The sequence below is a fragment of the Primulina eburnea genome, chromosome 16 (assembly GCF_022965805.1).
Source record: "Primulina eburnea isolate SZY01 chromosome 16, ASM2296580v1, whole genome shotgun sequence".
NCBI lineage: Eukaryota > Viridiplantae > Streptophyta > Magnoliopsida > Lamiales > Gesneriaceae > Primulina > Primulina eburnea.
This window is the reverse complement of record NC_133116.1, coordinates 28,785,566-28,809,530: the sequence shown is the minus strand read 5'-3', so window position 1 is coordinate 28,809,530 and position 23,965 is coordinate 28,785,566. Positions and strand designations below refer to the sequence as shown.

Sequence of the window (23,965 nt, the reverse complement as noted above, 5' to 3'; positions counted from 1 at the left end):
CATGCTGAACCATACTCTGACCAACCCCTTAGGAAACCCTACTGGACCCTTGGAACCCACAGACTAGACCCCTAGCTCGATACCGAAGGCCCCTAACCTAGCTCTTGCATGGCCGAGAACCCTTTGTAACAAGGAATCTTGTTGTGCGCATAGGACCTAATCAGCGAGCCGAACCCTGCGCGATTTCCTGAAGTTCTCGTGTGGGATTCCTAGCATGTTAGGACTCCTCCCAGCCCTCTCGACTCGAGGCCTAGCATGGCTAGGGCTCCACTCTCGACTCATCCAGACCTTGGCCGAGCCCTCTCCCAAGCCCAGACCCAGCCGAGCCCCTATGACCCAAAATCGAACCCCTCCTCCCCACCATGACAGCAAGTTGCTTACCAGCTTTGTAATTCATGTTGTGCAGTCCATGGGTGGGGATCTAAGGACTATAACTCGTGTAAAACATTCTTGTTCCAGTCCTAATTCATGGCAGCCCCTTTACAATACAATATACATGTTATTGGATCATAAACCATGCTTGAATTTTCATGTCATCTACAAAAATGAAAATAAAACAAAAGCGTCACTTGTTTTCCATACTTTTCATGCATAAAAATATATTATGGTGTGATAATGTTTTGAAGGAAAGAAATATGCGTGCCTTTGCGTATTTTACGTACGAATATACGTTGACAATTGCGAAGAGCGGGAACAAGAACCTTGACTTGAAACTCCCTTGAATTTTCGACTTTTGCTCTACCAAATATTGAGTGTGTGTCGTGAATTGCTTGGGGAGGGTTTGGGAGAGAATTTGATTTGTAAAGGAGAGTGGGGCATGTGTTAATGATGGTGGAGAAGGGTTTAACATATTATATAGTTAATTATTTTACTTATAAGGCTTAGGCTTATTAAGAGTTTAATTAGGCCCGTTAGTCTTTATTTAAATTATAAAAATACTTTTGTTTAATAAAGTTTGTGAATGAATAGCTGGGTTGCCAAAACGTTCGTATTTTTGTTGAAAAATCAACACCGATAAAATTTACGTCCCAGCGTATAAAATCACCTCAAAACCCCTTATTTTCAAAAATATGAAAAATCATCAATCATATTTTAAATATTTAAAAACAATTATTTAATAAAAATATTTTCTATTTTCAGCTCTGGGTCTCCGTTCCTCGATCGCTACTCGAATAATCCTTAAAATACAGTTTTATCCATAATGACAATAAAATCCTATTTAACATATATTCATGCATGTCACATAATTAATTAATCAATTAATTTGCCATTTTTCATATTTCCTAGATTTGCATGCAGTTGGATTACGTCGTCTTAATTTTTGGACCTTACATATATATTTCCTCTTTTATTGAATTCAGATCCTCAATTGTGACTTTTGTATTAGCTATTGGTCGATGGATCCATCTACGTATTACCATGGTACCAGGCGATGGAGACATCAGCTACACTCTCACCCGTCAATTGAGAATTGGCCTTACATATCATTGTATCATCGTATCATCGTATTAGTCACAATCAATTCACCTCCTTCAACATTTCATATTTCCATCACTAATAAAAATTCATGCACGTATAAATCATTTTTCTTTTAAACCAATCATGCAACATTTCTTTTAGCATTAACGTTTTATCATAAATTTCCACAAACATTTAAAATAAACCTTTTAACATTTATTATAGCATTCAGGGTACTGGCAGGTCGTCTAACATTTTTCAGATGTAAAATGATTGTTTCCCTGAAACCCTATTTTTTTTAATTTATATTTAGACCTTAAAATGACGACCCAAACCATTTCAAACTTAATATATCACCTTAAAATACAACCAAAAATATTTCTTGACGTAAACTTAGGCTTCTCGATTAATTTCTCAATTCGTCTTTAAACTTAGACGTACATCCCGGCTTTGATTCGTATGGACTCGAAATTTGATCAAACTTTTCTAAATTTGAACCAAAGCTTATTAAAAACCAACTAAACCATTTAAGACCCAAACCAAGCCAATTAAGGCCCTCGATCAACCTAGATTATGTACTGAAATTTTTCCCTATATGGAAAGAACCCTAACTCATGCAACCTTCCAAACTTCCGAACCTAGACCCTAACCAATTGGACCAGCCCCTGACCAACCCTGCTAGGACATTAACCAAACCCTCTAGGACCCCCTTAGGCCAGGCCCCACAGCCCATGCACGTAAACGTGCAGGGTACATCTTAAATGCGAGTCTTCGACTAGGAAGAGTACTAGCCACGCGCTTCCTCTTTTCCTGCCCTTCCAGCCTTGCGTGAACCGCTTTGGCTCAAGGCTAGGACCCTCACGAGCCCAGCCCTTTGCCTGGACGGCACCTCGTGCGGCCTCCCTTCCTAAATCACCCAAATCCGAGCCCTAGCCATCCTTAAACCCTTGAGTCGTGCAGCCCTTATCCTCCCTCATTCCAGCCTTGAATCATGAACTTTAAAGGCCCTAAACATTGTGAATTTGACCCCTTTTCACGTCCCTACCATGGCAGCCCCCTTGGTGCAATATTAACAATAGTTGTGAATCGTAAAAACACATGTTCTAAGCACAGTATGGCATAAAAACTAAAATAAATACAAGGCAACAAATATACAGCAAACACATAATATGGTGTGCTAGATGCGAAAAAGGAGATTAAGGCGTGCCTTTGCGTATATTACGCTTAAAATATGGCTTGCGATGCGAGGAACGTCGGTGGAGATGGGCCCTCGCTGAATATCCCTTCAAAACGTGGACTTCCTTCTCCAATTCGTGTAGTGTGTGGCTGTGTGGTGTGTGAGGGAGAGTCCTAGTATGATTGGGGGGTAGGGTGTGAGTTGTGAAGGTTTTGGAAGGGTTTTAAGGCCTTTTATTTTAATTAAAACACATGGTATAAGCTTAGGTCCATTAACATAGTATAATATGCTCATTAGTTCATATTTAAAATATTTTTTTTAGGAAAAGTTGTGAAAATATTAGCCGAGTCGAAAAGTTCATATTTTCGTTGAAAATCGAATACCATTTCAAAATACGACTCGACGTGTAAAAACACTTCATTTTTTAAAAGTCTCTTTAAAATACACCATACATTAAACAATTAAAAATAATTATTTAATAAAATATTTTCTCTCATATAGTCTTCAGTCTCCGTTCCTCGATCGCGTCTTGAATAGCCTTTAAAACACAGTTTTATGCCTTCATGTAGAAAGGTACATTTAAACATACACACCTTATTAAATTTATGAAATTAAAACCATTTACTTAGTCATTTTCGATTTTCCCTAGATTTGCATGCAGTTAAGTTACGTCATCGTATTTTGAACCTCACATGTTTACAAGGTATACTTAAACAAAAACATGATTAAAAATCATCCAAAAATGCCAAAATATTGTTTGCATGATTGATTTACGTCAAAATCTCGAAGTTCTGAATTGCTGTCAGAGGGGAACACGATAGGGCAAGCTGAAATCCCCGCTGGGCCGCTCTGGACGCACTAGGGTGGGTAGAAATCCTCACTAGGGCTCATAGGGTGCGCTGGGGCGGGTGAAAATCTCTGTTGGGCGGCGCCTATCTCTACAGGTTGCTTTTTTTTTTTGTCCTTCAACACTTGAATGATATTATAACCCCAAATTTGATTGGTATATTCTTAGTAGATTGCCATGAATCCTTGAGGAGATTCCTTCGACTTCTTTCCAACAGTTAGCTCGTAACGTCCGGTCAGATTCATATCAATTACTCGTTTGACCCGAGAAACGTAGAGGCCTTACATACTAGTATGCATCTTGGTCTGTTTTTCGACTCCATTGAGTGTCATAAGATGGAAATGTTGGGTGTAGTTTCAAAAAATGTATGAGAAAATGTATTGTAGTCAGAGATTCACCTTTTGCCTTAGAGTGAATCTATCCTATGTGATATGATGATTTAATAGTGCAAGAAATCTCTTGCTAGAATAAGACGTGCATTTTGGAAAGGTGTTTGCGCAGTTTCACATACCATGTCACTATTATTACTCAAAGACACATCGAATCATTATCGCATTCTTATGCAACTCCTGATATACGAACTGGTTGTCGATTCGATCGGGATATATGATTTGAAGGGACCGTACTGTACGCTAACCATAACATAAAGTTCTTGCCGGCACAATCAGCAATACTTAGAGGATCATGCAACGATGCCATTAGACGCTTTTACCATAATCCAATGGGTGAAATAAAAAATGAGTTGTGAAATTCTTGATCAATGTGTTGATGAAAAGAATGCGACTAATTATGGCAAGCTCAATTAAAAATAAATGTTATTCTGAATCACATGGATATGTGAACACGATGCTAACTGTATCTCTGAACCATTGAGAGTCACACAAGTGTTGGATTTTGTGTTCCTGTTGAGATACTCAAAGTTAAAAGAATTGAATTTGGCGATTTTATTTTGATGGAGATCAAACAAAATACTATAAAAAGTTTATAAGTTGACTCCATAGGATGAAAGAAATGGAAATTAGCTTAAACGCTACGAGGAGAATAGAACTGTCTGTTCTGAACGCAACTGCAGCTACGAAAAATGAAGTAGTAGAAATTTGATATTCGAAATTTTCAGTTTTTGTTATATGAGAAATATTTGTATCATTGATACATGGGCGGTGTCAGATCGTCGATCGGGATTATAATAAGTTCACAATCATTTATTTAGTGAATTTAGAATTTACTAATTAAATAATATTATTAGTAATAGTGACTATTAATATGTACAAAATTCTCATAAAATATTTTAGAGGGGTCTAAAATTAATTAACTAATAAGTTAATCAAGGAAATTAAATATTGATTATTTAATTTTAAATAATATATTTATGCACATAGTATATGTGCATGTATATATATATATGTATATATATATATATATATATATATATATATATATATATATATATATATATATATATATATAGTGAGTCTCATGTGAGACGGGTCAACCATATCCATATACGACCCGTGAGACCTTCTCACACAAGTTTTTGACATATATATATCTATACTGTTAGGATTGGTTGGAAGTGAAAAAGTGTTTAGAAAGAGGGTTGAATAAACATTTTACAATTTTCACAACTTCTTGGATTTATGAATCAGTTTAGTGATAAACTGAAGTCGCGAATCTTGTTGTCAATGTCAATCAGTTAACTTGCTAAAAGTGTGGAAATAATTGAAATACAGATAGAATAAAAATTGATAAGGTAAGAACACTATATTTCTATATGTTCGGAGATTTCAAATACTCCTACGTCACCCCTTCTATCTCAAAGATATGATATTCACTAAAAGACTTTGATCTATACAGAATTGTACAAACCCACTTCAGTTTGGACTTAACACTGCCAAGACTGAAACTCTTAGTATCAATACAACTTATCAGTATCTAACTGATATGTAACTTTCTTAGAACAACTGATATTTACAAGATCGAATAACATAACAGTGAGTTCTTGTAACTTTATCTCAATTTATAGTCTGAAAGCTATGGATATGAATAATGAGCACGAGCTTTTGAAAGGAAAGAATGTGTGTAGAGTTCGTGATTGTATTGCTTGATAACTTTTGTAACTACATAACTATCTCTCAGCTGATTTTCTCGGTTATTTATAGGCTTTGCTTCCGACGATAACAATGAGGGTGTGTTTGGTTGAGTGGATTAAATAAGGATAGATTGATAGTCAAATATATATCGTTAAGATTTTAAGATGTTTTAATAATCATTTTGACCCGGTTTAATATTCAATTTTATTAATCAAATAGTTATCCATAAAATTGGATCTTAAACCGGGTCAAAATGATTATTAAAACAACTTAAAATTTTAACGATAAATATTGGACTATTAATCTATCCTTATTTAATCCACTCAACCAAACACACCCTGAATGTATTTTGAATCTTTAAATCCATTGCATAGCCATGTCAACATTCTTCTAACAATCGTACACTGTAGCTTTTTTGAAATACGGTGTTCTCACTATACGTTGCAGTATGCTCTTTTTCGATTTTTCGGTTGATAACTAAATTCCTAACTGATGACGTGTCAAGCTGATCAGTTGGCATAGCCGATAGGATCAACTGATTGATGTTAACTGATCAGTCTTAACAGAGCGTTGCGTAACTGATTAGTCTTAACTGATCGTCCAGATGATTACTCAGATCAGTTAGCTCTGCATAGTTCAGTTGCCTTTATATACGCATTAATATTCAGTTCGGGAAACTATCAGTTTTCGAATCTTTAGTTTAGTTACTTTCAGTTCTCTTGATCAGTTGTTCGATTTTTCATGCTTAATTTGTCAAACTCCGAAAAACTTAGAATTTATGAACTGAAATATTTTATGGACAACTCATTCACCGTAAAAATTCGTACAAAAAATGAAAGAATTTCCAAATAAAGGAATCTTCTACGAAATGACTGAATATAATTAAATCATAAAGCTTTCCATCATTATATATCATTTTAGGTGAATTTTGATACTTGAAATTGACTAGATGTATCCTCTGGTCGATTGATCAGTATTAGCTCACAATTGCTCATGGGGATGAGCACTAGGCACCGACGTAAAATGAAAATACGATTGTCGGGCTCTTTCTGGGGCATTCTCCCGTAAGCGGGCTCCCTCTGTGCCTTCTCCCTCACGATATTCCCAAAAATCATGGATAGGCTCGAGTCAATAAAGGTAAGAGAAAATTAAAATCGAGAATTTCGGAGTCCAGGGATAAAATGGTTATTTTATATCTCGGGTAGTAGAAATGCCTGGTAGCGCCCCAAAGAATCATAACACATGCTAAATGATATTTTAAAATGTGTATGATGAAATAATGAGATTTTATGATTAATGATAAAACTGTGCAAATTTTACAGTTAAAATATTATTTCTCAAATGTGGAAATGCATGATATTATGATTCAAAAAAGAAAAAGAAAAATATTTTGAAGGATGTGAATTGAATGCGAGATAAGCTTAAATTGGACTTCTAATATTTTTCTTAGACATAAACTCGAGCATTTCGATTTAATAACTTAATGACTAAACCATGAAGCGTTTTTAACCCGAATAAATTTGAAACTTAATATTTTTTCCCAAATTTTAAACATAAACTTTTCATCCCTAAACTTAACTTAAAACCTTAATATACAGCCATAAACATTTCTTAGACGTAAAATTAAGTTCCTCAACTAATTTCCCAATTCATTTTAAAACTTAACTGTACGTGACGGTTTTAACCTGTATCGACTCAAAATTTAACCAAAATTTACCAAACTTAAACCATAGCCAATTAACACCTAACCATACCTTATACAACCCAATTCAAGCCATTTAAGACCATCGGAAAAACCTAGACGACCGCGGGAATTTTCTGCCCATATTTCAAAAACCATAACCTCATCCAACCATAAATTCCTTCGACCCTAGACCCTAATCGAGTGGACCAGATCCAGACCAACCCTCCTAAGACCTAGACTGAACCCTTGTCAACCTACTAGAACAGCCTTTAGAGCACATGCACTTGCCAACCCATAAACCATCACCTACAAGCCTTGTGCGGCCAACCCCTAGCGTCCCATTCTCTAGCCCTTGCACCAGCCATCCTTTAGCCTATCTAGGACCATGACTCAGCCCCCTAAGAATTCCCGGACGTGTACTAACAGTATCCAGCAGCCACACTCTTCAAGGACACCCAAACCGAAACCATAGCCCTCTACAACCCAATTTCCGTTCAACCCTCTTACCCTCTTTTTTCAGCCCTTAGCTTTGCGGCTATGAACCCTTAATTATGTTGAAAAATGTCCGATAATTTCTTTTTAAAAAAGCCTTCAGTTTAATCGATAATTTCTATATTCGATGACAATTAAAAATAATTTTTAATTAAATTATGGAATATTTATAAAACATTTTGGGTAAAAAATATAAAAGAGAGCATTTGTGTTTTAAGAAAGAATCCAGAGGAAAAAGAAAATGTCTTCTCCCATGGACACCGATGCGCAACTCAGTAACGGCAACTCCGGCGGCGACGCCGCTGTCTACGCCACTGCTCCGTCGAAGATGGGGAAACTGGCCGAGTCTCTGAAACTGGAACATCATTTCCTCCGTGTACCTTTCGAGCACTATAAGAAGACAATCCGAGCCAACCACCGCGCCGTCGAGAAAGAGGTCTCAGCCGTCATTTCCGCCGTCTCGGTGGCCGCAGACTCAGATATCTCGCGAGACGACGCTGTTCTCCAACTCAATTCTATTGTCTCCCGATTGCACGGCCTTAAAAGAAAGGTATTTTTTCGTTTCACGTTTTATTTTAGTTTCTTTCCGCACAAAGGTTATTTTCTAGTTCACATTTTCTTTCTTTCCATTTTCTGTTGCGGAGGTATCCTAGAAAATATGCGAGTAATATAAAAACTCGTCTTCGGTCTAAGAACATTTGCCTTGTTAGTGTTTTTAAGTGAAAAGAATTTCAAAGTTTGAGGTTCTTAAATTTACTTTTTGTTTAGATGGTGAAGTTAAATTATCAGGAAAATTCTAGCTGTTCAAAAAAATCTAATTTTGTTTAGTCATGATGGTATTTACCGTTTGCTCTCGGTTGTCTTGTGTTGGAGTTGAATCATCAGAGCTTCTGAAATATGATGTTTGATGTATCAGTTGGAAGAGGAAAGTCGAACTGAGCACTTGCAAGCTCAGAGATGCCGAACTAGACTGGATCATTTAGAATCTGTAGAGGTGGACAATTTGTCAGAATGGAACAACATCCGCTTGAAGCGGATACTTGTCGACTACATGTGGCGAATGTCATACTTTGACACAGCTGTAAAGCTAGCAGAGAGCAGCAATATTCGGGTGACCTTTATGATGAACCTCATACTGCATGTTGCTCTAATCCAAATGATAGCTGGCATATGGATAACCTTTGGTATCTATGAGCAGGATCTTGTTGATATAGATCTGTTTCATGAAGCAATAAAGGTCATTGATGCTCTTCAAAAGAAGGACGTGACTCCTGCTCTAGCCTGGTGTGCTGATAACAAGTCCAGACTGAAGAAGTCAAAGGCAAATCACCATTTCTACCCACCTTTGCTTCTCTGCTTGATTCTAATACTACCACAGAACAGACTTGCACCATTCTTTCCACCTGCTATCATTGCTTCTACCACCTGCCAAAACTATAGCATTATGAATGATGTTAGAGTTTCCTAGATTATTTCTTTTAACCAGATTCTTGCTTATTTCTTCTGCAGAGCAAATTTGAGTTTCAACTGAGACTGCAAGAATTCATCGAGTTTGTTAGAGCTGAACACAATATGCCAGCCATATCATATGCTCGGAAGTATCTGGCTCCTTGGGGAGCTACCCATATGAAAGAATTGCAGCGAGTCATGGCAACACTTGCTTTTAGAAGTAATACTGAATGTACTACGTACAAGGTGAAACCTATTTATCTGTCCTGTTAAAATTCGTATTGCTCTATATATGGTCTGGGATGCTTTGTAGTATTCTGAAATCCTGTTTCTATACAATTTATTTTTCCATCAATCATTGTCATAAATCCTTATGCTTTATTGTTGTGAGGATTCAGTTTTCTGGTTTAAGTTGAGATTTTTCAGTTGTCATGGTCAAATAAGTCGGCCAATAGGACTTGATCGAGTTTCTGGGGTCACTATTGATTTATTTAATGATTTTTATAAGTTGTTATATGTTGCAAGGGTGATATGACTGCTTAATTTTGTCATAAAATTAAAATCCTCGTATCCTAAGTGGGTTAGATACATCCATGTTTTCCTAACCTATGTCTCTGTGGAACATCTTTAACTTTGTACCTATCAGCCTTCAAGTAAAACATCATTTTTTTGTCATTTGTGGTCGTTGTAACTTTGATATAGTCATCAACTTTTAACTATGATGTGTAGTTCCTGGATGATTTCTTTGACAGTTAATGTTATCTTAACGACTTTGTGCTCTTATAGAGGTGGCTAATAAACCGCATAAGAGTTTTTTTTTATAGGAAACATAATTATATTATAAAGAAATTGTTTTACAGTTACATGAAGTGGACTAGTGGTCCATAATAGCAAAGGTAAAACTCAAAATTAGCAATACACATAAGTCCAATCCCTTAAAAGATCTAGTATTGATAAACTCTGACACTCTTTATTAATTCCAATCCAGTTGACTATCTTGATTTTGATTTTCTCCCAAAACTCTTCTGCACTGTCCTCCAAGTCTTCAAAGATTCTTCTGTTTCTCTCTAGCCAGATGCCCCATCATATGCCATGGATCACCACCCTCCAAAAAAGTCTCCCTCTTTTTCTAACCCATTGTCCAAGATCCGTATTGTACAAATCTTGTGTTGTCTTCGGTATTACCCAAACAAAGTTCAATTCATTCAAGGCTCTTGACCACAATTCAATAGCAAGCTTACAGTGAATTTGCAAATGATCCTGCGTTTCCAACTCATTACGACACAACACATACCAACTGGGAGAAAGAGCACAGTTAGGCCATCTCTTTTGCATCAACTCTGATGTAGGTAATTTTCCGAGAATAGCCGTTCAAGAAAAAATTTGAATCTTTGAAGGAATAGGTGTCTTCCAGCCATGGAGAAAATAAACCTAAGCTCCCCAATAATATCTTAGCTGCAACTTTTTCTCTGAAAAGGTAGCTGAGAAACTACCTCTACTGCAGCCATGGAGGAGTTATTTTCCAGATTCAGTCCTGGGTGGGTGTATTCTGGCATCTCCCCAGATTGCTCTCCTCCTCCCAGCATACACTCGCACACACTGAAAGAGAATCACCATAATGCACTAAGAAAAGAAATTGAAATAACTTAATTTGATTTGAGAAAATACAATTAGCCTTTTTCCTGTAAAGAAAGGAAAAAGTAACGTGTTGGGAACTGTGAAAGAAATTCTGAACATTTTACTCTACGTGAATAATTTAATTTTCTCCCTACTATATAACTAACCATTAAATTCCTCTCTGTTTGTATTGTTTGCTGTGAGTTTTTCCATTTCATTGCAGCAGATACTGTACTAATAACAAAAATAACACATTAAACTTCATGATTGCTTTTTACCAGGTTTTATTTGAAGCAAAGCAATGGGACTACCTGGTTGAACAATTTAAGCAAGAGTTTTGCAGATTATATGGCATGACACTAGAGCCATTGTTGAATATATATCTGCAAGCGGGCTTATCTGCGCTGAAAACACCGTATCCATGTGTTATGCTTAGCCATGGACTTTTCAGATTTTTTTAACATGGATATATTACTAAAATCTCAGCATGATAGTTCTTTTTACTTGAATTTTGTTACAGCCTCTTTCTGTCCTTTGTTTTGTCTTTGACGTGGTCAGATTTTGCTATAAAGATGATTGTACAAAAGAGGATCCTCTGTCACAGGAGAGCTTCCGCAAATTAGCAGAGTCTCTGCCATATTCAAAACAGCATCACTCAAAACTGGTTTGCTACATAAGTAAAGAACTGATGGATACTGAAAATCCCCCTCTTGTCCTGCCAAATGGCTATGTTTACAGCACAAAGGTTTGTGGTTGGTATCAAGTCTTCTTAAAGCGCTGAAATTCTAATATTTAGTTTTGATGCACAGGCTCTTGAAGATATGGCGAAGCAAAATAATGGTAGAATCACATGTCCAAGGACAGGTTTGGTTTGCAACTATACGGATGTGGTGAAAGCGTATGTATCGTAGGTTCGGATTTGAAGTTGATGAATTTGCTTGTCGATTCTAATATGTATCTAATCTGGCTGTGACCTGGGAATAGAGATATGTATTGTACATATACAAAAATCGATGGTTGGGATTCGTACATGTCCTCTGTTAAGTTTGTTAAACCAAATCAAGCATTTACATTTGTAAGCAGTGGATATTCTTGAGAAATTAAAGATGAAGTTGAATCCTATGTCGCCATCCTGGGTGGCTTAGAGTGAAGTACCAGAATTGCACGCACACCAAATTTTAGTTGTTCACTTCATGGTGGTGTCTGGATAAGAGTGGTCATTTTGCAACTGCGCATGGCTCGACTATTTGGATGCATTTGTCATTAGTTACTTCAGCTTTGAGTCTCGATGATTTGGCACTGATTCGAGGCAAAAACTTGTGTGAGACCGTCTCACGGATCTCAATCCGTGAGACGGATTATTTTAACCCGGTTCGTTTTATAACCCGTCCGGCCCGATACTTATAGCCCAGTCCAGAACCCTAGCTTTTGTGTTCTAATTTTTATCGCTGCGTGTTCGTATCATCTCTCATTTTTCTCTGCGCCGATCTCTCTTAAAGCGGTCATCTCCTTCCGAGTTGCTGCCACTCATCTCTTCCGCCGCGTCGCTCATCTCTTCCGTCGCTGCCAATATTCGAAGACACTGAGAATCTCGAACTCTCTTCCGAATTCTTCCGCCGCGCCGCTCTTCTCGTTCATACATAGAGTAGGTGTACAATTTTTTGATATATGTCTTCTTGTGTGCTTCTTTTCCTGTTTGTGAAGCACTGTTATTTAAATGTGACTCATTACAGAATTAAAATTACTTCCTGTAGTTTCATACAATGATTATCGTATTTATGCATCTTCTGTTTTAATCATGGTGGCATCTATGAGTTATTCCGGTAGTATCATCTTCCCGCAATTCCAACATTACATTAAATTGGTGTTGCTCAAACTGAGATTAGTTTTATCTTCTACTCACCGTTTGGTCTCCAATGTGCTTAGAGGAGGATAAGTATTGAAACTAAATTTCATCTTGTTTTTATTGGACTGAATTGTGGATTTGAGAATGTTAAAAATACGGATGAGACAAATTTGTAAATGATTCATGCATATCATAATGAGTAGATCTGTACAAACAATTTAATTACTGCTTGTTTCCTTTAAAATAATGAAGGAAAAAATGCCTCTAATATTTTCCTTACTGACTGAAATTATAAATCCAATTATGTAGTTAGATGTTTGCAATTGAATTTTCATTCTTTAATACTTCGATTCTTGATCGGTGATGGCCAAGTAATGTTCTGTTTTTATTCTGGCTCTACAAGATTTTTCTTGATTATTTATGTTTTGTTATTTTATTAGGTGCGAGTATATAATAACTAATTGATCCCGTCGGGTAATTTTCTAATGCAATATCTGTTTTCATCTTTATCCTACTTCCAACTTCAGAATTGGAGAAATTGATTTCCTTTTCCGTTGAATTGTGATTAACCATCTTTGATAGAAGTGTTAATAATATGTGTTATTTATAGAAAAAATTAATTTCATTTCGACCTTGCTTGCTGTTGATGTGCATGCGTCCAACGTATGTGTATAGATGGAATGGAATGTGGGTTTGTGATTAAGGGATTATGCTGGTTGCTTCCATGGGCGGATCCCCTTAACCCCGGTGTGGGTCTGCCCACATTAACAGCTACAATATTTAGATTAAAAATTTTCTTCACAAAAAAATATATGTCAATTTACAATATTATTTGGTACTCCATCTCCCTTTTGTGTTAGATTAATTAATCGATTCATGTCATGTGGGTGATACGTTTGGTGTGTAGAAAAGGCCTTTACGTAAAATACGTTTGGATTACACACGAAGTCAATCTAAATCACTTGCATTAATTTTAGCAACTTAATGGAGCTTCAGAAAGCTATGTAGTGAAGCTTTTTCACTGTTTAGCTTTGCTTTTTTGTTGGATATGTGGTTATGGTGTTATTCTATTGATATGTTTGTTTCCATTTATGTTTATACTAGTTATAATTTTTTAATTATAATACCAACTTGATGATTGTTTGAATATTATGCAAGGTAATTTGCAAATATGAAATCCAAAAGAGTTGCAAAGAAGAGGAAGCTTTCCCATACTGAGGTTTACACTTCTATCGAGCCAAATGACAAGGGGTATTACTTTTTCTCTGAAATGCATTAGCTTTTTCCTCGAAAGTATCACTTTTCATAGCATTTTTTAGTTTTAGCCAAAAGTATCACTTTTGGTTTCACAGTTCTGCTTTCATATCGCTGTTTAAAAAACTATTGATCTGCTAAAATTTGTCCTTTTTTAATGCATTTACCCCGGCGAACCTAAAAGGTAAAAAGTATCACATTTTTCCTCACATGTATTATTTTTTACCTATACAGTATCACTTTTTGTTAGTTAGTGCTTCTTTGATATTTTTTTTGTTGGTTAATTTTTGCATGATTTTTGTCATTAAATAAAGTATTAATTTTTTACTCAAAGTTATTACTTTTTACAGCTTAAGTATCACTTTTGGTTTCACAATTCTGCTTTCATATTGCTGTTTAGAAAACTATTACTTTCTTTTCTTTCTTTTTTTTTTGTATTGCTGTTTAGAAAACTATTACTTTCTTTTCTTTCTTTCTTTTTTTTGAAAAGGAAACAAATTACCAAGCACAACGAGCTTTCCCTTCACGAGGATGAACCTTCTATCAAACTAATTGCTAAAAGGTAAAAAATATCACATTTTTCCTCACATGTATTATTTTTTACCTATACAGTATCACTTTTTGTTAGTTAGTGCTTCTTTGATATTTTTTTTGTTGGTTAATTTTTGCATGATTTTGGTCATTAAATAAAGTATTAATTTTTTACTCAAAGGTATTACTTTTTACAGCTCAAGTATCACTTTTGGTTTCACAATTCTGCTTTCATATTGCTGTTTAAAAAACTATTACTTTCTTCTTTTGAGTGTGTCATACTTATTGTTGTTTCAAAAAGTACTAATTTTTACTGCTCAAGTATCACTTTTGGTTTTATAGTTTTGCTTTCATATTTTTGTTTGAAAAGATGATATTATTATTTGATTTGCTTTATAATATCTATACTGATTTTATTTTCTTTACTTTTTTATTCTTAAAAGAAAAAACGTTGCAAAGAACAGTGAGCTCTCTCCCATTTTGAGGAGGAACCTCCTATAAAACCAGATAATAAAAGGTATCACCTTTTTCCTCAAATGTATTATTTTTTACCTCAAAAGTCTCACTTCTATTTAGTTATTTCTTCCTCGACATTATTTTCTAATATATATGCTGATTTTGTTTTCTTAATTTTTTTGTGGTTTTGTTTGAGTGTGTCTTACTTACTGTTATTTCAAAAAGTACTAATTTTTTACTCAAAAGTATTATTTTTTACCGCTCGAGTATCACTTTTGGTTTTATAGTTTTGCTTTCATTTTTTTTTAAAAAAATTGTTCTTATTATTGGATTTGCTTTATAATATCTATACTGATTTTCTTTTCTTAAATTTTTATTTCTTAAAAGAAAAAAAATTGCAAGGAACAGTGAGCTCTCCCATTACAAGGAGGAATCTCCCGTCAAACCAGATGATAAAAGGTATCACCTTTTCCCTCAAATGTATTATTTTTTACCTCAAAAGTCTCACTTTTATTTAGTTATCTTGATTTGCTTTTGTGTGTGTGCCATAGGTTTTGTTACACAATGTAGACCACAAGGTCTATACAAGCTCATACAAAGTTTTAATGACCAGCAAAGAGATGCAGTTAGGAGCATTGGTTTTGGTGGCTTGCTCCATTTGTCTATTACGTCCTACCCTAAAAAAATGTTGAAATGGCTGATTAAAAATTTTAATGGAGCCAGCCGAATGTTGAAAATTGACAACAACAGAAGCTTTGTTGTCACTGCAGATGATGTTTATGATGTCTTCTTATTGCCAGAGAGTAATGAAACTGATGTTTTGAAGTTGGGACGCAATGAGAATTTAGATTTATTGGTCAAACTAAAGGATGATTATGGTATAAATTCCCGGTCGCCATTGAGCTCTTTGAAGGATGTTATTCAGACAAGGTTGACAGATGGAGGGGATGATTTTAAGAGATTTTTCATCCTTTACCGTTTGTGTTCATTTTTAAATCCTAGTTCAAATCGTTTGGTCAGCAAAATAATGGACATTTTCATCCTTTACAGTTTTCAATTCTCTCTTAAAAGTTTCACATGCAAAATAATGTAGACAATTATCTAAAAAATCAGTAAACTGGCGTAACTTCAAGCACAATATACAGCAAAGATTTTAAGATAAAATTTAAAACTACATCACCATTTTATATACCTTCTCTATTGCAGTTGCAATTGCTTGATCTTGGTCAGTGAACAAAGAGATTGGACATTTTCCTTCCATTGATTTCTTAAAAACTTCAAACAACTACTGAAACGATTCAACTTTTTCATTAGCTAAGAAAGCACAACCAAAAATCGCATTATTCCAATGATTATTGATACCAATGAATGGGGCACATATCAAATTATACTTATTAGTGCGATATGTCGTGTCAAAGACCATGACATCACCATATATCATATAATCTTCTTTCATCATCGAATCCCTCCAAAACACATTACACAATCTTCCTTCATCATCTAATTTGACTTTGAAATAAAAGCCCTCCTCTTCAGTATCTTGTTCTTGCAACATTTCAATTACTGTCTGTGCATCACCACCTTCTATCGCATTCATCTTCATATGGTTCACAAAATTCATGTGGTCTTTCATGGTATGACCAACATTTTCTTCTCCCCTTGCATCGTGTACCATATAACGGAAACAATCACTTGATCTCATACTATATCCTCAATAACTTTACCCTTCTCCTTTGAAATGGTTCTTTCTGAACGGTGAAGGTGGCCCCACTCTATCCTAGTGAATGGATGATTGTGTACCATCACGTGACTTAGGACTTCATAAACACCCCCCTCATTCAGTTTCACCCTCAAAGAAGCCTTACATCTTGTCCGTGTAAGACAAGAATTTGATCTTTTTCTAGCTGATGATGCATCACTGAAGTTATCTGCATTTTCTGAGTTCTTTACTCCAGCACAAGAACATACAAAATATTTCTCTACCACAACTTCATTGCTAGAGTATCTAGTGGTTGATTTACGGACACTAAAACCTAGTGCACAAGCATGTTTACAGTACAACTGATGCATATCATCAATTGTTTCTCTTGTCATACCAAACAAGAGAACCAGATACGTCAACACAATCAATAGGATCTTCTGCAAATATTTCAGAAACAAGTAATACTTTTTGAGTAAAAACATAAACCTTTGGAGCAAAAACAAATACTTGTCACGCGATTTAGAAATTTTACCCTCATTGGCTGGTACATGTACATTTTGTTCAATGATAGCTAATGCATCCGGTGATTTATCTATAAGAAATTAAAAAAGTGCATATGCAAACAAATAAATATCACAGAAATTTCATTCAAAATGATTAAAATGTAGGTAAGCAAATCATATTAATCTTACCTTGATTGATTTCTATATCATCTTCATCGCTACAAACAATGACGATTGGATATAAATTTTGACCTACAAGAACAAATTAACATATAAATTACATGAAAATAGAAAAATAAAATGTCATATAATTTGTACAGTAGGTATATAAATTTATATGAGTTGGTAATATGGAGAACTTACACTTTTTAATGAAAAATAACACTTTCAAACATTTTGGTTGGTATGTCATTTAGAAATTAACAAGTAAAGTACCACCTTCTTAATATAAAGTAATATGTTTACATTGAGAAGTTATAGTATCGTTAACTGAAAAAAAATTACCTTCCTGAATACCAGTTTGAGCTTCATTCTCCATTGTAGATTGTAGTAGTCAAATTGATCGAAACAAGAAATATAGGACAACCCTAAGATTGTTGCACGTCAAATTCAACAAATTGTCAACCTCATATTTTCACAGTAATTTACTTTGCAAGAAACTAGCTATATGTTGTTATTCTCCATTATAGTTATACCAACTTATTGATGCATACTTCAATAACAATATAAGTATAAAGTTCATCCAACAGGGCAATTAGCATAATTTAAATCCTCCAATGACAGTATATTATTCAAAACAGTCTGCATACATAAAAGGTTAAATATGAAATCTCACAATTACAATTGTAAATGTAACCAACCTTACACTTGTATTTTAGCCGTGATTTATCTTCAATGTATGCCAAATATAAATCAAGAATTTCATACTTCAAATCAATCATATGAAATTAAGGAACAACCTAATGCCTCTATAGTTTTTTTTAACTGTAATTTAAAAAATAAACATAAAAAAACAGCGATGTGTTCAAGATTACGTACCTTGGCCAAAAGTGTTGGCTCAACTATGTGAGAGAAATATGAATGTGGCATGGGAATAGTAAGAAACATATTCAAAAAATCTCTTTATTATGAATATTTTTCCACAATTTTCTTACGCTTTTAGGTTAGCTACTCGCTTTATAAAGAACCCAGGCTAGGAGCTCCCCTGTACAAAATTCATTCTCAATTACATAATTTAATAGAATAGATACAAGGGTCAAGACTCACAGCAAACATTAAATCCATCTCCATACAAAAATTCCCAAAACACACAAACAAATTCAAAGAAAAAATCCAAAATAAAATTAAAGGAAAATAATAACCTGCAATGCGAAGATTTCAACTTGAACGTTGATTCCATATACAACCGCCCAAAATATGATTTGGAAGGAAATTCATAAATTTCGTGGGAATTTTCAATCGGGAGAAGCAAAGGAGAAATTTAATTGAGAAATTTTGAGCGAGAAAGCCCGGTTTGAATAATGTTTAATTGAGAAATTGAGAAATTTCCTAATCTAACCAAACCGGGTCAATTGTGAGAGATGAGTTGACCCGTCCGTGAGACGGTCTCACAATAGACCTACTCCTGATTCAATGCAGTGTCGCTTCTATCAGCGTCAGTAAGAGGAGGGATTCGTGAAATCTCATATTATATCTATTGAAAGTTTAATTACATTGTGGACGTATGTGCCTTTTGTATAAGGTGTGGAGTAGATCACAACTCAGTCAAACGATTCAGTATGAATTATATTTTAAATCATTAGTTATAATGATGGTAAATTACATCACTACCACCTTTAAAATAAAAAAAAAAATACGAAAAACCTCGTAAAACTAATAGCATGTAAAACGTTGTGTCGTAAAAAAAAAGGCAGAAAACCCCTTGAAAACGGAGTTCAGAAAGAAAGTAAATGAAAGTAGCAGCATGAGAGTAAACGAGATACATAGAGAGGGTTTCATGGGAACTTCAGCATAGAATAAGATGGTCCACAAAAATAATGCAAAAAACAAGTGAACTTACAGCGAAGACAATGACCTACACTCTCTAACCCATGACAGAGTAGTTCCAATTTTACTATACCACTGAAGAATGCAAATAACCAAAATGCAGACGAAACATACGCCTGCATCTAACTCTCCAATTAAATTGATTCTTTGGTGAAGTTAATTGCAAGATCCCAAAAATGTGCGACGCCATGATCCGAAAAGAATTTGCGTCCAGCTGTTTCAGTTCTGCATTCTTGAACGAAAAATCTGTTAAAGCTTGGTTTGGCAACACTTCCCTGCCACACAAGCAGGCATTTGTTAAGGGGCTTGTCCTCATCATCATTCTCATCCTCGTCTTCTTTCTTAACAGAAGCAGTCCAGTTGATTCTCTTAAGCATAAGCTTTCCGTATCTCTTGATTGATTTGGTACCACCTTCGACAACGACGACGCTTATACCTTCGGAAATTACTGCACATCCGGTAAGCCTGTTTTCTTGGGCATTAACATCAACCTTAAAACGAGCCTGGGGGTGAGAAAGATCATTGATCTTGTAAACAGAGACAATTGTATCAAGTGAATTCAAATCATCAAAAAGCTTTCTCTCTTTCTTTTCACGACGCTCTTTTGGAGTGAGCTTTCGAGCAACATTCCTGTCAATGTGAGCTTGCTCACGCTCAGCTGCAGCACTTCGTATTTCCATTTCAAGCTTTGTAGGATCTTGGGTTGCTTCCGAACCAAGCACTTTCATGAGGTTGCTCATTTTGACTTTAGGTTTTGGTGGCTCCAGTACACCCAGTCTAATCATTTCCTGTCTATCTTTCTCCCGACCCAATCGACGCTGTGTGCGAAGTTTCTTCTGCTCCTTCTTGGTTAACTTCAAAGGTTGAGGTGGAGGAGGAGGAGCTTCAGCAGGAGGCTCGATAGGTCGTGGGTGTTCAACATATATAGTTATCTTTTCCATTTTCGTTTTATCTCCATCTATGTTACCCTCAAGCACATCACCATAAGCACCAGATTGTAGAAAAGGCATATCCCTACGGGTCAGAGAAAATCAGTCACGTGAATACTCTAAGAATTATCTCTGCCAAATTTAGTATCTAATGACAGGATAAATACCTTATCGACACCCACCCCCCCCCCTCTCCTCGTCCTCTCTGTCTCTCTCTCTCTCTGGGTAAGGCGTAAAGAGAGTGACTGCTAAAAATAAAAAATTCCCTCCCCCAAGTAGTGGACCAAATATTTTGTGACAAAGAACTCCATTTTCAGAGGTATTTAAGCATGCCTGACTATACCAGGTATCAAATATTAATACAGGCACAATTCGAAGTGTAACCCTTTACCTTAAAAGGTATACAAAGAGAAATTTTCAAAAATATAATTCTAGTGATCACTCAGAATATCCAAAAGGTCGAGCACAGTCTCTCCTTTGAGGCAGAGATGACTACTTCAGTTGCCCGTCACCACAAATTTATGAAAAAACACCATGAGGTTACACATGGTGGGTTCAGATTAAAAAACACCTTGAAATGTAACTAGAGAGAAACAAAATAATTGACGTAGTCAAAATTGACTTACCACCACTCCACTTCAGGAATCAGTTCCTTGGGTTTTTCTCTGGTAATAACTCTCTCCCCCACTTCAATGAGATTCGGATTAATATCTGGCACTGATTTTGCTTTTGCAAGCTGCGCTTGTTTTGTCTTGAGCTCCTTAGCTTTAGCTTCTCCAAATTGAGACTGTCAAATTCAAATTTTGGAAGAATTAGAGTAGGATCCAGTAATTTTTCCTAAAGTTAAAAACTTTAAACATTCTCACAGAATGGCACAAATAAATTACCTTTAGTTTGATGACTTCTGCGTCTTTTGACCACTTTCCCTCCTCAACGAACTGGAAAGTCATCCTTTTTGACCTCAATAACTTATTTTTGTCAATCCCCATCATCGAATCAAAATGAGGATTTATATCTGGATCAATATCAAGTTCAGGTTTCAGAATTTGGAAGGCCTCCTTTTTTTGTTTATTGATGTTTACCTGGGACGTAATATGGAAACTATAAAAATACGATCATACAAATTATAGGAATGATAATAATGTCATCCACCATCATTTTCCTTTCTTCAACTCATTCAACAATCAACAATAATTCAGATTTTTTTCTTATCCAAATGTAAGAAAATCACCAATATTTCAGACTAATTATTATAATTATTACGGCAGTAATTCACGATACCTTGAGGGTGCTCAAGCTATTCACTTTTGAAATATTCACCACATTGCCATGCTCATCAATTTCCCTACCCAATGCATCCAAACGAAGAACAGGTGCTCTAGAGGGCTTTGACTGAATTGTAACCTCCGGGGGCATCTGCCCAGGAAACATATTTATGAGGGGAGCAAACTCTGGGTCTTGTCGAAATCCCATTTTGGCAGCTAGCTCCTGTGCACGTTTTACAGCTTCATATTTTTGTGTAGTGAGCCCAAGGAGATGAGGCAAACCACTACCGATTGGAATTACAGGAGGTGGAGCAACAGGCACACTTGATGAGCTTGGCAAGATTCCAACAGGATCTGTTTCTGGGGGAGTTGCAAGAGTAAATGTCAAGGACAATTTACCTTTAGTGGATGGAGAAACTTTAATGATCTCTTTTTCGTCCATATGTGCACTACCCTCTCCTCCTTCACGAGCATCTCTGTTCAACTATACAAGGTGAAATAAACAAAAAAAAGTAAATTTGAGAAAGGTCAAAACGATAGACCAACCTTAAATACATATCCCATGGATGAGGTATCTGTTATAGCAGAAAAAAAAATCTAGGAATTGGCATTTCTGAAGCAAAAAACCAAGCTTACTGATGGTATCTTCTTCATCCTTTCAGCGAGGTCCTTCTGCATTTGTAAAGCTCTCTTAGCTTTTGCTAAAGCATCAAGAGACAATCCTGCACTCTTTCCAGCATCCAAAGCTGTCCCATCTGTACTAGATTTCCCAGGAACCTCATGAAATCTGCTAATATTAACTCCCTTATTTTCATTTGTCATAGAAGATACCTTTGTAGCAGGAGGATGACCTTGAGCCACAACAGCTCCAGGAAAAATGCTGGATGTCGTAGAAGTTGATCCAATCGCACCCTGCAAGTAGAATCACGTCAATATTCCGAATCAAGAAAATGGATTACAATATTAACTCAGGTTTTGAAAGCTACTCGACAAGTAAAAATTCAATCTCACGGCATGTGGCGGCAATTACAACAAAAAAATAACAGTAGATTCATACAAATACACTGTCTACGTGATCCCAAATCAACGATGAAAAGGAGACTTGAACGAAGGTGGTGACACTACAAACAACCGACAATTAATATCATCCCAGTTTCATAAAGAAATGAGTATTGCAGAACACAAAAAAATTAAAATCCAACTGGAAAAATCTAAACATAAAATATAGTGTTCTGAGAAGCATCGGTCAGAAATATCTGAACTCATGGGTGATGTCAAAGAGGAGCTGGCAGGGTTGTTACACAACTCAATCTTAAATTTTCTTATAAATTTTAAATTTTAAATAATTACTTGTATTAAAAATTCAAAAGAAAAGATTTATCCCCCTAGTTATATTTTGAGTTCTCCCGTCGCCTCTATGCAAGATTCCTAGCCCACTACCATCTGAACTACATCACAATTGCGCATTACATAAAGGTCTTCTACTTGACAAAAGTAGGTGAAGATTGTTCATACCAACAACCAAAGATAAACGAAGCACTACGAGCATATCACATCATCGGCCCTTAGATCTTGCAGATGCTTGAAGTGCCTCATGCAGTTAAAAAAATCCAAAACAAAAATTGCAAGGGATGAAGAACAATTTCCAAAATTTAATGTCAGACACTTGTGTCCAAAAGTAGATTATTACTTCTGCCACTTGCAAAATTTCATACTAAGTATTCAACAATAGGTCGTCTGAGGTAAATATTGCACACTATGTACCCAGTCTTCAAGAAAACCGGATTCAGCTTTATCAACAGTTCACATTCCAATAAAAATACTAAAAACAATAATTACAGAAAAATGGGAGGAATAGTAAGTTACTCACGTTAGCAATCAGACCGGTTTCAGCATCATGCGGTTCCAAGGAATTTCCTCGTTTGGCCTGCACATAATCCTCCTTGACCCTAATATCCTCAAACCTAGGCCTCTTCCTTCCATTTTCTTCCGCAGCCTTAGTTCTCTTGTCACTCTCTTTCCTCTTCTTTCTCTCCACCGAGTCTTCTCTCCCACGCTCATACGATTTATCGCGGCGGGAATCTCGATCAACGGTTCCCTCTCGACGGCCGTGAACATCCCGGTGCTTAGAACGGTGGTGTTCTTTGTGTCGTCTGCGACTCGAATTATCCTCCTCCATGGCCTAGCCAGCCAAGCCAAGGGTTTCGATTAGATTTTCATTGTCAAACCCACTAGCCTTTATTTCGGGGATCAAAATAAAATTCTCTCCCCAAACTCAAGTCGGACATAAAACTTCACCCCGAATTCTGTCCAAACATGTAAAACTCGACACAAATTTGAAAAGATTGACTCAAATGTGAAACACTACCTAGACTTATGCTCGACCCAACTGTGAAAAAATCAACATAAATTTGATTCGAAACCAGACTCATATATAATATGTATATAATTATTTAGGTAAATACTCAGTGTAATATTAAGGTGTTGTGTGTTGTACAATAACAAAGTTATTTGAATATGTATTGAGTTAAAATGTAATTTTTTTTAATTTTACTTTATCACTCTCTCTAACCAAATCAAAAAGTCATACTTCCTCCTATTAAAATAAATGAGTAAGGT

General features: G+C 35.7%; 3 protein-coding genes across 11 annotated transcripts; 1 reads left to right on the top strand and 2 right to left on the bottom strand.

Annotated features, from left to right (window-relative positions):
• The first annotated feature begins 7,950 nt into the window (after window positions 1-7,950).
• LOC140816350 (protein MAEA homolog) lies at window positions 7,951-14,962 on the top strand. Of its 3 annotated transcripts, XM_073175564.1 has the most exons (10): window positions 7,951-8,298; window positions 8,665-8,859; window positions 8,947-9,069; window positions 9,258-9,443; window positions 11,096-11,229; window positions 11,373-11,559; window positions 11,624-12,459; window positions 13,819-13,911; window positions 14,405-14,476; window positions 14,889-14,962. In XM_073175564.1, the coding sequence occupies exons 1-7, from the start codon at window positions 7,990-7,992 to the stop codon at window positions 11,723-11,725; spliced, it is 1,236 nt and encodes a 411-aa protein (XP_073031665.1). In that variant the 5' UTR covers window positions 7,951-7,989; the 3' UTR covers window positions 11,726-12,459; window positions 13,819-13,911; window positions 14,405-14,476; window positions 14,889-14,962. The 3 variants fall into 3 exon arrangements, with proteins under 3 accessions (XP_073031665.1, XP_073031666.1, XP_073031664.1); XM_073175565.1 differs by having other exon boundaries at window positions 14,405-14,962; XM_073175563.1 differs by having other exon boundaries at window positions 13,819-14,476.
• Window positions 14,963-15,979: 1,017 nt separating this feature from the next.
• Window positions 15,980-18,695, bottom strand: LOC140816351 (protein FAR1-RELATED SEQUENCE 5-like). 4 transcript variants are annotated; one of them, XM_073175567.1, is made up of 4 exons: window positions 18,468-18,695; window positions 17,611-18,310; window positions 17,296-17,358; window positions 15,980-17,195 (listed from the first exon to the last, which is right to left on the bottom strand). In XM_073175567.1, the coding sequence occupies exons 2-4, from the start codon at window positions 17,642-17,644 to the stop codon at window positions 16,600-16,602; spliced, it is 693 nt and encodes a 230-aa protein (XP_073031668.1). In that variant the 5' UTR covers window positions 17,645-18,310; window positions 18,468-18,695; the 3' UTR covers window positions 15,980-16,599. The 4 variants fall into 4 exon arrangements, 2 of the variants coding, with proteins under 2 accessions (XP_073031668.1, XP_073031667.1); XR_012114584.1 differs by lacking the exon at window positions 18,468-18,695 and having other exon boundaries at window positions 15,980-17,040; window positions 17,136-17,195; window positions 17,296-18,458; XR_012114585.1 differs by lacking the exon at window positions 18,468-18,695 and having other exon boundaries at window positions 15,980-16,189; window positions 17,136-17,195; window positions 17,296-18,458.
• Window positions 18,696-18,973: 278 nt separating this feature from the next.
• LOC140816396 (protein RDM16-like) lies at window positions 18,974-23,672 on the bottom strand. Of its 4 annotated transcripts, none has more exons than XM_073175638.1 (7): window positions 22,832-23,200; window positions 22,178-22,258; window positions 21,983-22,101; window positions 21,363-21,830; window positions 20,969-21,163; window positions 20,708-20,868; window positions 18,974-20,166 (listed from the first exon to the last, which is right to left on the bottom strand). In XM_073175638.1, exons 1-7 carry the CDS (start codon window positions 22,893-22,895, stop codon window positions 19,287-19,289), a joined length of 1,968 nt encoding a protein of 655 aa, XP_073031739.1. In that variant the 5' UTR covers window positions 22,896-23,200; the 3' UTR covers window positions 18,974-19,286. The 4 variants fall into 4 exon arrangements, with proteins under 4 accessions (XP_073031739.1, XP_073031740.1, XP_073031741.1 ...); XM_073175639.1 differs by having other exon boundaries at window positions 22,862-23,200; XM_073175640.1 differs by having other exon boundaries at window positions 21,983-22,106; window positions 22,832-22,883.
• Between the last annotated feature and the right edge of the window lie 293 nt (window positions 23,673-23,965).